General features: G+C 42.7%; 1 protein-coding gene across 1 annotated transcript in view; it reads left to right on the plus strand.

The window, feature by feature from the left end:
* The window catches only part of CERKL (ceramide kinase like), a 271,505-nt gene that overhangs the window by 224,210 nt on the left and 34,721 nt on the right, over positions 1–12,574 (plus strand). Inside the window, exons 8-9 of the mRNA XM_068245419.1 lie at positions 5,942–6,119; positions 10,289–10,357. Of these exons, the coding sequence (XP_068101520.1) occupies positions 5,942–6,119; positions 10,289–10,357 (247 nt within the window). The remainder of the gene's footprint in view (positions 1–5,941; positions 6,120–10,288; positions 10,358–12,574) is intronic.

Genomic DNA, 12,574 nt, shown 5'->3' on the forward strand with positions numbered 1-12,574 from the left:
CCCTCATCAGAACTCTGTATGGAGAAGGAGGGAGACGCTCGAGGAGGGGAGTGAGCCGCCCTTCAACCATCAGGTGCCTGTTGGCACGTGCCTACAGTGCCTTATGGTAAATCTGGCCCTGCCAGTGTGAAATAGAGACATTTCATTGTGTGCTGTGCAAGAGTTCAGGCCTGCTTTAACTAACCAATGTCATACATTTTTAGTTTGAGTGGCAGCATCTCTACTTATCTCTCTGCCATTTCTGCAAAACTATATAGCATATTTAGAAAGATGGGTATAATGTAGACTGGAGCAATAGAGGAGCAGTTGTCCAGAGCAACCAATGAAGATACTTTTTGATTGGTTGTTTTGAACAACTGCCCAACGTTTGTCTCAGATTTCTTTATAAATGAGCCTTTGTAGGCTTTTCTTTGTAATCGCTGTTTTGTAAATCAGTCTCTGTGAGCTTTCTTAGCATCGCTTTAGTAGGTCAAACTTGATGGACAAATTTTATTTCATTCCGATTGAACAACAATGCTGTGGAGTTGCCTTAATAGGAGATAATTTGAGACGATGTTTTCTAGTATGCTTTCAAGTCACAGAAGGATGGAGCAGAGCATTGCAGTAGTCCTTGACGGAGAATCTTGTAGATGAGTCTTTGTGATAAAGGAATTTGCACAACACTGTTTCTTCAAGCGGCCACTTCCAAGTGTCAATGGTCACAAGCGGAGACATGATGTGTTCAACTCTCAGTTTCTCTGCATGGCCATAGCTAATAGGAACAGCATTGTTAAAATGGTGATGTAAATGCAAATGTGTACTTTCATGTGTGTGTCCTCTGGTGCCTTCATGAATGTGGAAACCACCCAATCATAATGTGGATTGAATATAAATGAAATTTTACTCAATTTATACACATGTAGAGCGAGCTTTAAATATGTTTTCCTAAGTCAGGTAATAAAATGAAGTTTTACTAGTTCAGCAATGCTAAGAACCATATATAAACATCACCAACAGAACTCATAGGCTTTGGGGCACAACAGGTTGTCCAAATAATGATACTATTATGGATTTATTTACCTATAGATGTACTTGGCTAGTTGGCTGGCATGCTTTAATCCATACTTGCTAGCAAGCTGCTCCTGTGTGGACAGATCACAGACAAATCATTCCAGCCCCCAGCCTGTGTCTGACGACTCCATAAGGAAGGGGAGGGGGAAGAGGCAAAAGGGAGAGAAACACTGTGTGTAATTCCTTGTCTTAGTAGCTAAGCATTGCTGCAGACTAGAGTTTGTATTTTACAGACTGTACGTTTTAAATCAAGATAATACCACATATTTGCTAATTTAAAAGAAAAACAGTAAGCTTTTAGCAAGGAAGCATTCTTCAGACTCTATTCCTGTTCACTGACAATATTAGAACATACAATTTTTTTTGCAAACATAAGTGTCCTCCAGATATATTAATTACAAGGGATCTTGCAAGGATTGTGAGGTATTTATGGCAAATAGATAAGGCCCTTAGTTTACTTAAAGCCTAAATAGACTCAGGCTGATATGGAGAGTTTTTTACAGACCCTATCCTGTTCAGTGTACCCTGCTGGAGCTAGGAAACAATTACGGTAACTGTATGTTACTGAGCAGGGAGAGGGGCACAGTGATTCCCAGGGGAGGGGGGGGGGGCAGTTCCCTAATGTGGCGCCGCCACTGCCAAAAAGCTGTCCATATCTATGTGCACAAGTACAGCTAAGTACATTTTACACAAACTTGGGCAATTTAAAGTGATAATTTGACGACAAGATATATAAAAAGAAGTTCTGTTTTGTGAAAATTGCATCATCTGTAAAAAGCACTAATTAGTTTGGGAAAGTTCATTTGTACACATCAGCTGCAGAACCCACAGAGAAGCTGTGCGTAAAGGGCATCCGAGGTGAAAATAAACTGATGAGAAAAACAAGTGTATCTATCCTCCTCCTCCTAAAAATTACTTTTTTTTAGATAGTTTTATTTTATATTTAAAACTAGTTTTTAAGTTTTTACTGTTTCATTGTCTCTGCTCAATGACACCTTCATTGAAGTATTCCAGGGCTCAAATCTATGAATTATTAACCCTATATCTCTTATCTCTTTCCTGCTCCCAGGAGCCGTTTACTGACAGGAAAGTGTTTTATGGCTGTAATTACTTATCAGTGAGGGTTAAGCTATAGTCTGACACAGAAATTGTCACTTTTCTGCTCTTTCAGGCAGAAAAGGGAAAAAAAAGGAGCATAGCCTAGTTATTTGCGTGTTTGGCACTGTACATACATGTCTATCTCATCATGTCACAGGAGAAGATAAAGTGTAATACACTAAAAGGAAAGAACACAGAGACAACGGGAGACCAAATAGTGCAGTATGTCATGATAATTGATGGATGTATCAAAGGACAGATCAAAAATACTTACAAAGGTGGGTTGCACCAGGGGCAACCGACCACTTTAGACAGGTGGAGATACACAACCCGGACTCCACTCGGGTTTACCAGGGATCCTGAAGGTGGTCACTCTCTTAGAAAATCACATGCACTCTTATCACCCCTAGAGTAGTGGTAGGATCCCTCTTGTGGTCAGATGTAAGGAGCTTACCTCACTAAGTGGGGTGGGGGGGAGTAAGACACAGATAAGGGCAAAGAGGCGCCCAATGGAAATAAAATACTCTAAAAGCAAATAAAAATGAAGAAAATTAGGTAGCTCACCTCAATGACGACAAATTCACACAAGGAGAATTATTTAACAACAATAACAATAACAATAATATTTATATAGCGCTTTTCTCCCTGGGGACTCAAAGCGCTGTGACCCTGCATTATGCAGTCTCAAAGGCTCGGGAAAAGAGGTGAGTTTTTAGCCTTTTTTTAAAGCTGTCCAGAGAAGGAGCCTCTCGTACTGATTGTGGAAGTGAGTTCCATAGAGTAGGGGCTGCATAGGAAAAGGCCCGAGCACCAAATGTTAAGTGTATCCTGGGAATAACCAGCTTCATCTTGTTGGCAGAGCGGAGGGTGCGTGGAGGGGCATAAAGTTCCAATAGATCCGCTATGTATTTGGGTCCCATGTGGTGTAGAGCCTTGAATGTCAGCAGGCAGATCTTAAAATGGATTCTCCATTTTACTGGCAACCAGTGAAGAGTTTGCAGTACTGGGGTGATGTGTGAGCTGCGGGGGGCATTGGCTAGGAGTCTGGCTGCAGCATTCTGTACTAGCTGTAAGGGGCGCAGAGCCTTATCTGTAGATCCGATTAACAGGGCGTTGCAGTAGTCTAGGCGGAAGGATACAAATGCGTGAACCAGGGCAGGTAGGTCTTCAGCTGGGATAAGGTGTTTTATTTTCGCTATATTTCTTAGATGGAAGAAGGAAGACTTGACGACAGCTGATACCTGCTGTCTGAGTTTTAGATTTCCATCCAGGATCACCCCAAGGTTTCGCACAGAGTCCTTATACTGCACAGTATCTCCCCCAATTGCTAGTTTGAGGTGGTGAGCGTTTTGAACTTTATCCATCATGTGTGGACCACCTACCACCAACACCTCTGTTTTGTCAGAGTTCAGCCTCAGCCAGCTGGTGTTCATCCAATTTTGTAAATCCACTAGACACGCATTTATGGATGCTGATGGGTCTTGGGTGCCAGGCTTGAAGGACAGATACAGTTGTGTGTCATTAGTAGTACAAAGCACAGGCAACGCGTTTTGTGGGAACTCTCCCACTTCCTCAGGCCAAATAAAGTGCCTATAAACATCAAGAGAGGCGCTTAGTGCTCCAGTAATTGCATTGTGTCTAACACAAAAAGAAAAAAAACCTCTGTACAAAGAAACCTATAAAAATACAATGGATGCACACAAATTTGTCCAAATGACGATATCTGATATAATCGCCAAACATCAGATCAGTATAGGGACGTATCATACGTGTATAAAAAATCGGCTAGTTATCTTATAAAATATCTTTATGTATTATAAAATAACCTATTATAGCAGGCATGTTCAAGAAATTATATCTCGATATAAGTTACTGCTTGTCAGATCGCACGCATACATACACTTGCGTACATCCACACACACAAAAAAATTCAACAATTTTCCAGTTTATTCAACCAAAACGATCGAATCGAATGAAAGTTTAAAATAATCTTTTTTTCGATCAAGAAAAAAGAATCGATTATCTCGTTTTTCCAATAAAAATCTTATCGGACATGTTGAAAAAAATCTTTATATTTGATCTAACGGAATAATCGAATAAAATTAAAAAATTGTACCATGTATGGGCACCATTAGGCCCTTTTTCCATTTACTGCATTGCGTTGCATTGCACTGCCTCCAAATAACACACCTCACTGCAGTAGCCATTACAAGTAATAGGACATTACACACATCCTGCAGTGCAATACAATAAAAGTGCAGAAGCTGCAGTGCATTATAGCGCATAGGGCGGCACAGGAAGCAATTAAAGTCGACAATAATGAGCAAATTTTGTATTTTTTCAGATGACGTGCTTCCTGTCTAGAGGTATAAATGTGAGTGAAGGGTGCAACTTTTTGAAGGCAGGTTGCTCCAAATTTCCCTGTTAATGCAATCTGGCACATGTGTTAAAGTATCAGTAATGTCGCAGTGCGATTCGATTTTACCGCATGGAGATCGCATTGCTACAAGTGTAAAAGTAGCTTTAAAGCCCAGCTATGCGCAAAATCTTCAAACTGAGCATGTTGATTACGGTAAATTAAACATTACCTTTTAGAACGGCACTTTTCAAATTAACAAATGCATTGTGCAGCTCTGCTTTCCTGCAGCTGCGCACCTTTCCATAATCTGCCTCTTAGCTCCCTGTCAGGAAACTAAAGTCTATCAAATCCTTTCTCCTCCTGAAGACATATGGTTTCTTCTGTAATGCAATCTGGAGATTGTGAAAATGTACTCCAGCATCTATTGTATCAACTACTTTTTGTGTCACATGATCACATCTGATTGAGCCACCCAGCAGCTGAATCCGGAGAGGAGAGAGGAACTAAGCTGTACTGCAGTGGCAAGCACGTTTGTCAGATAAAAATGTTTACTCTGACCTCACTTTTTTAGTCGAAAGCAGCTAAAAAAATGTGAGGGGTTTTCTGGAAGCAGGACCGGTTTTAGCTACAATGGGCCCCGACGCAAAAGTAACTTGGCAGCCTCCCTGACAAAGCAAGATGACCTCTTCCTCCCAGTATTGTCTCCAGATCACCCCCTCAGTTTTGTAGCCAGAGGATTCCCTTTCCCCAGTATTATAGCCAGGTGAACCATCCCCAATATTGTAACCAGATGACCCCCCTCCCCTCAGTTTTGTAGCCAGATTACCCCCCCCCGTACTATAGCCAGATGACCCCCCCCAATGTTGTAACCAGATGACCCCCCCTCCCCTCAATTTTGTAGCCAGATGACCCCCCGTATTATAGCCAGATGAACCCCCCCAATATTGTAACCAGATGATCCCCCTCCCCCCAGTTTTGTAGCCAGATGACCCCCCCCCCTGTATTATAGCAGATGAACCCCCCCAATATTGTAACCAGATACAGACGGACCTGTAGTGCCTGGAACTTGGTGTGTGCCTGTTCCCACCACTGCCTCCATAACACTGCGGGAGGAGAGGGGAGCGCGTAGGAGGGCTCAGACACATGGTTCAGTGGGGGGATGGGGAAACTTTGGGGCCCCTATGGACACTGGGGTCCTGGGGTAATTGCCCCCTTTGCCCCTATGATAGCGCCGGCCCTGTCTAGAAGCACATAGTTTCTCTTTAACTGTCTCACTTTGCTATACCTGTTGTTCATTACTGATCCTGTACACAATGTTAATGCTTCTGTAATTTCCTGCAATAAGCACTTTGTATATTCTCCTCCTGGAGTTACTGTGTGTGTTTTTATTTTGCTTCGTATCAGAATTCCAATAAACTTGCCCTGTATTTTCAGGAAATATCCAGCCGGTTGACGCCTGCACTTTCAGCAGTGGCCACAAGCTTCTGCGCTTTGGATTTTCCTCCATGTTTGGGTTTGGTGGCAGGACCCTCGCTCTTGCAGAAAAGCATCGTTGGATGCCCTCTAGTCAAAGAAGAGACTTTGCTGTTATTAAAACTCTTGCAAATTTGAAGTAGGTTTTTTGTTTTACATCAATTTGTCATCTAATGAGCCATGTGAATTGATACAGCCCAGCTATATAAAGATTGATAGCGTTGGCTTCCTTGGAAGACAAAGTGCGTGTTCTTGTTAGTAGGACTTAGAAGTTCACTTAAAGAGAATCTGTATTGTTAAAATCGCACAAAAGTAAACATACCAGTGTGTTAGGGGACATCTCCTATTACCCTCTGTCACAATTTTGCCGCTCCTCGCCGCATTAAAAGTGGTTAAAAACAGTTTTAAAAAGTTTGTTTATAAACAAACAAAATGGCCACCAAAACAGGAAGTAGGTTGATGTACAGTATGTCCACACATAGAAAATACATCCATACACAAGCAGGCTGTATACACCCTTCCTTTTGTATCTCAAGAGATCATTATACACAGGCAGTGTGCAGAGAGGGGCCTGGAGGAGGGAGATGCATCACAGAACCACAACACTGAAGAACTTGGCAGCCTTCCAGACACAGGCTGACAAGTCTGACAAGAGAGAGATAAGTTGATTTATTACAGAGATGGTGATAGTAGAACGTGCTGCAGTAAGCCAGAACACATTAGAAGAGCTTTTGGAACTTGTAGGATGATAAAAAACAGGATGCAATTTTTGTTACGGAGTCTCTTTAACATTTCATATAGAGGAACTTGTAGAAAGCTTCACTGTCCTTTCTTTGTCCATGAAATGTCAGTCTGAGCAGAATGGGGTTTGCTTGAAGGACTGGAGTATCTGCCAGAGCAGTGTTCCCCAACCCTGTGCTTAAATCGAGAGTGTCACCATAAAAATAAAATTTCAACAGCAACTGTTCTGAGTGTATTAAGTGAAAAGAAGGCTAATCCTGCATTCAAAACTTCTTCTGCTGTTATGATTTGGAGTTATTACATACCTAAGGAGCACTGGCTCTTTAGTAGTCAGTGCCAAACAGTTGCATGCTGGGGGTTCTTTTTATCTATTATATATTCCTCCTCTTCCCTTTATTTCCCTGCCAGCTGCTTATCTGAAACACGATCCTCTGCTCACTTGTGTTTACAAGCAAGGCTGAGGTGACCCAATTGGAGGAGAAAAGAAAAAAGTAAAGGGCAGAAATGACATCAGGCTTTAGCCTAAACTGTGGGCAAAAGACATGGCCCCAACCAGGAACAGAATTCTCTTCATTTACTATATAACATTAACTAAAATCAAAACATGGACAGTACAATACGTGTGTTATGTAAGTAGATCAAGCAGTGGCGGCGCTACACTGGGGCTTGCCGGGGCTGAAGCCCCAGCTGAGAAACTGTAAGCCCCTCAGAAAGCCCCCCCTGAATCAAGGACCGGTGTTCCAAGTTGGAACTTCCAACACCGGCTCTAGCGTGGGGCGAGAGACTTATCATTCCTTCACCTCAGGGAATGATAAAAAGAGGGGTCCTTTTATGCGCGGCGCCGAGCGGGAGATACAGCTAGCTATAGTCTCCGGGAGTCCGGGCTGCAGCAGACACTAGAGCTTCAGCCGCCTGGTCCACTCCTGTCTCCTTCTCAGCAATACCGCTCGCACTACTTCCTGATTCAGTGCGTGCAGAGCGGTATTGCTGAGGAGGAGACAGAAGTGGACCAGTCGGCTGAAGCTCTAGTGTCTGCTGCAGCCCGGACTCCCGGAGACTATAGCTAGCTGTATCTCCCGCTCGGCGCCGCGCATAAAAGGAGGGGGGTCCACTGAGGTGAGGGCATGATGGGGCCCCCCTCCCCAGCCTCTGCAAATAGTCCCCCACCCTCCTGACCAGGTATAACATTATGTGCATTTACTGGGGTAACGCTGTCACTTATGTGCATTTACTGGGGTAACGCTGTCACTTATACTGGGGTAACGCTGTCACTTAAGTGCATTTACTGGTGTAACGCTGTCACTTATACTGGGGTAACGCTGTCACTTATGTACATTTACTGGGGTAACGCTGTCACTTATACTGGGGTAACGCTGTCACTTATGTGCATTTACTGGGGTAACGCTGTCACTTATACTGGGGTAACGCTGTAACTTATGTGCATTTACGGGGGTAACGCTGTCACTTATACTGGGGTAACGCTGTCACTTATACTGGGGTAACGCTGTCACTTATACTGGGGTAACGCTGTCACTTATACTGGGGTAACGCTGTCACTTATACTGGGGTAACGCTGTCACTTATACTGGGGTAACGCTGTCACTTATACTGGGGTAACGCTGTCACTTATGTGCATTTACTGGTGTAACGCTGTCACTTATACTGGGGTAACGCTGTCACTTATGTACATTTACTGGGGTAACGCTGTCACTTATACTGGGGTAAAGCTGTCACTTATGTGCATTTACTGGGGTAACGCTGTCACTTATACTGGGGTAACGCTGTCACTTATGTGCATTTACTGGTGTAACGCTGTCACTTATACTGGGGTAACGCTGTCACTTATGTACATTTACTGGGGTAACGCTGTCACTTATACTGGGGTAACGCTGTCACTTATACTGGGGTAAAGCTGTCACTTATGTGCATTTACTGGGGTAACGCTGTCACTTATACTGGGGTAACGCTGTCACTTATGTGCATTTACTGGGGTAACGCTGTCACTTATACTGGGATAACGCTGTCACTTATACTGGGGTAACACTGTCACTTATGTGCATTTACTGGTGAAAGGCTGTCTGTCATTACGTGCGTTAGCTGGTGAAAAGCTGTCTCTTATGTGCATTTACTGGTGAAAAGCTGTCTCTTATGGGCATTAACTGGTGAAAGGCTGTCTCTTATGGGCATTAACTGGTGAAAGGCTGTCTGTCATGTGCATTAACTGGTGAAAAGCTGTCTCTTATGTGCATTTACTGGGGAAATGCTGTCTGTCATTATGTGCATGAACTGGTGAAAAGTTGTCCCTTATGTGCATTTACTGCGGAAACGCAGTCTGTCATTATGTGAATTAACTGGTGAAAAGCTGTCTCTTATGTGCATTTAATGGGGAAACTGTCTGTCATTACGTGCATTAACTGCTGAAAAGCTGATTCTTATGTGCATTTACTGGTGAAAGGCTACCTGTCATTATGTGCGTTTACTTCATTTTTTTTTCCATGTAACTACGTTAGCTGGTACAACTACATTACAGTTAGCCCCGCCCACATGACATCATGACCACGCCCAATTTTTCGCCGCGGCGCAAATCCCCCCCCCCCCCCCCCAAGCCCGGCCTGCCAGCCCTCGTGCCCCCTTTGAGCCCCCCCAAAAATCTGAAGCTGGAGCCGCCACTGAGATCAAGTATTTATCTACCTATATATGTGTTTTTCCCCTGGCATAGTATGGCTAATCCTACTGCTTTAAGGCCCACCAACAGTGAATTTTTGTGGAAATCCACAGAGGTTATTAGTCTTAGTTGAGACACTAATTACCCCACCTGTGTATGTTTGTATATATTGGTGTATTTATTTGTGCATGATGCACTTTATTTATTGATGGGATTCTGCTCATGCTGTTTTTGTATGTTTTTGCACATATAATATGAATTGTATGGACTATGCACGCAGCACTTCTTGTTTGTACTAAATATGTTATTGGCTGTCACTTTGTAAGTGTATTCAAGTTTTTCTCCGCCTTATATAATTGCATTTTAAGCCATTTTTACCTGTTTTTTTTATTAACAGTATTCACGTGATAGGTATATTTATTGATTCATGCTCCCCCATATACCAATTTTTGCTGACTCCCACCGCCCATATATTTAAAGCAGCCTGTCCTCATTTTTTTCTTGCTCCCCTTGTGTTTTTGTCTTAGTGATGTTACATGTGATTTGTATCACCTTTATAAGCATATGATAAAGATGACCGTTACAATTTTTTGATCCACTGGTGTGTTGTGAGATTCTTTCCTCTTGTGTTTTGGTAAGCTGAGTCTTAGATGTTATAAAGGCTCCCCAAGAGCACGGGAAAGCATTAGTAGCTGCAGCAGAGGTAGCCGCAGACAGCTTGTGGCATCTGCAGCCGTTATTGGCTTACAAAATACTGACAGCTTCACTTGAAATAACTACGATATTCCGTATTGACTCCCTTAGGAGTTCAGTAATGACTTTCCAGTTAAATGAACTGTGGAGTTGTATATAGATTAAAGGTTTCCAGCTAGAACTTACATTATATTTGCTCTGCTTTACAGGCCAGAGTACTGTGAAATATCATTCTTACCCATAATGAACCATCAGTCTGGGTTTAAAGAAGAGTACAGGTAAGGAAGCATGAGGTTATTGGCTACAATATAATGAAATAAGTACATATTGTATATATATTAATCCGTCTTATCATTTGTTGGTATATCCTGACTCCTGGGCACATAGATACTATATATATATATATATATATATATATATATATATATATATATATACACACACACACAGTGGGATGCGAAACTTTGGCCAACATTTCCTGTATAAATCGTGTAAATCGTTGGTTGTTATAAAAAATGTCAGTTAAATGCATCATATAGGAGACACACAGTGATATTTGAGAAGTGAAATTAAGTTTATTGGATCTACAGAAAGTGTGCAATAATTGCTTAAATAAAATTAGGCAAATGCATAAATTTGGGCACTGTTGTAATTTTATTAATTCTAAAACCTTCAGAACTAATTATTGGAACTCAAATTGGCTTGGTAAGCTCAGTGACCCCTGACCTACTTACACAGGTGAATTCAATTACGAGAAAGAGTATTTAAAGGGAACCTAAACTGAGAAGGATATGGATTCTTCCTCCTAAAATAATAACAGTTTCCTGACTCTCCTGCTGATCCTGTGTCTCTAATACTTTTAGCTACAGCCCCTCAACAAACATGCAGATCAGGTGCTCTGACTGAAGTCAGACTGAATTAGCTGCATGCTTGTTTCAGGTGTGTGATTCAGCCACTACATTAGTCAATGAGATCAGCAGGACTGACAAGCAACTGGTATTGTTTAAAAGGAAACATCCATATCCCTCTCAGTTAAGGTTCCCTTTAAAGGGGGTCAATTGTTAGTTTCTCTCCTCTTTTAATTTTCTCTGAAGAGTAGCAACATGGGGTCTTAAAACAACTCTCAAATGACCTGAAGACAAAGATTGTTCACTATCATGGTTTAGGGGAAGGATACAGAAAGCTGTCTCAGAGATTTCAGCTGTCTGCTTCCACAGTTAAGAACATATTGAGGAAATAGAAGACCACAAGTTCAGTACAAGTTAAGGCTCGAAGTGGCAAACCAAGAAAAATCTCAGTTAGGCCCAGTGCACACCAAAACCGCTAGCAGATCCGCAATACGCTAGCGGTTTTGGGAGCTGATTTCAGAGCGATTCTAGGTATGTTTAGAGAGGTTTTCTAAACATACCTAGCGGTTTTGAGTGCGTTTTTGTGTAGCAGATTACACATATTGTTACAGTAAAAGCTGTTACTGAACAGCTTCTGTAACAAAAATGCCTGGCAAACCGCTCTGAAGTAGCGTTTTTCAGAGCGGTTTGCTTTTTTCCTATACTTTACATTGAGGACGAAGCGCTTCCGAAAACCGCAAACGCGCAGCAGGAGGCGCGTTTGCGGCTTGGCAAAAACCTCAAACCGCCGGTGTGCACTATCCCATTGCAATACATTAGCCAAGCGTTTTTCCAGGCGGATGCGGCCGGCGGATCGCTCCAAAAACCGCTCTGTGTGCACTAGGCCATAAACAGAGGCGACGAATGGTGAGAACAGTCAGAGACAACCCACAGACAGCACCAAAAACCTACAACATCATATTACTGCAGATGGAGTCACTGTGCATTGTTCAACCATTGGGCGCACTTTACACAAGGAGATGCTGTATGCAAGAGGGATGCAGAGGAAGCCTTTTCTCCACCCACAGCACAAACAGAGCTGCTTGGGGTATGCTAAAGCACATTTGGACAAGCCAGCTTCATTTTGGAATAAGGTGCTGTGGACTAAAATGGAGTTATTTGGGCATAACAAGGGACGTTATGCATAGAGGAAAAAGAACATAGCATTCCAAGAAAAACACCTGCTACCTGCTACCTACAGTAAAATATGGTGGTGGTTCCATCATTCTGTGGGGCTGTGTGGCCAGTGCAAGGACTGGGAATCTTGTCAAAGTTGAGGGACGCATGGATTCCACTCAGTATCAGCAGATTCTGGAGACCAATGTCCAGTAATCAGTGACAAAGCTGAAGCTGCGCTGTGGCTGGATCTTTCAACAAGACAACGACCCTAAATATTGCTCAAAATATTGCGCAAAAACCTCAAACCGCCGGTGTGCACCATCCCATTGCAATACATTAGCCAAGCGTTTTTCCAGGCGGATGCGGCCGGCGGATCGCTCCAAAAACCGCTCGGTGTGCACTAGGCCATAAACAGAGGCGACGAATGGTGAGAACAGTCAGAGACAACCCACAGACAGCACCAAAAACCTACAACATCATATTACTGCA

The sequence above is a fragment of the Hyperolius riggenbachi genome, chromosome 7, assembly GCF_040937935.1.
Source record: "Hyperolius riggenbachi isolate aHypRig1 chromosome 7, aHypRig1.pri, whole genome shotgun sequence".
Taxonomy (NCBI): Eukaryota; Metazoa; Chordata; class Amphibia; order Anura; family Hyperoliidae; genus Hyperolius; species Hyperolius riggenbachi.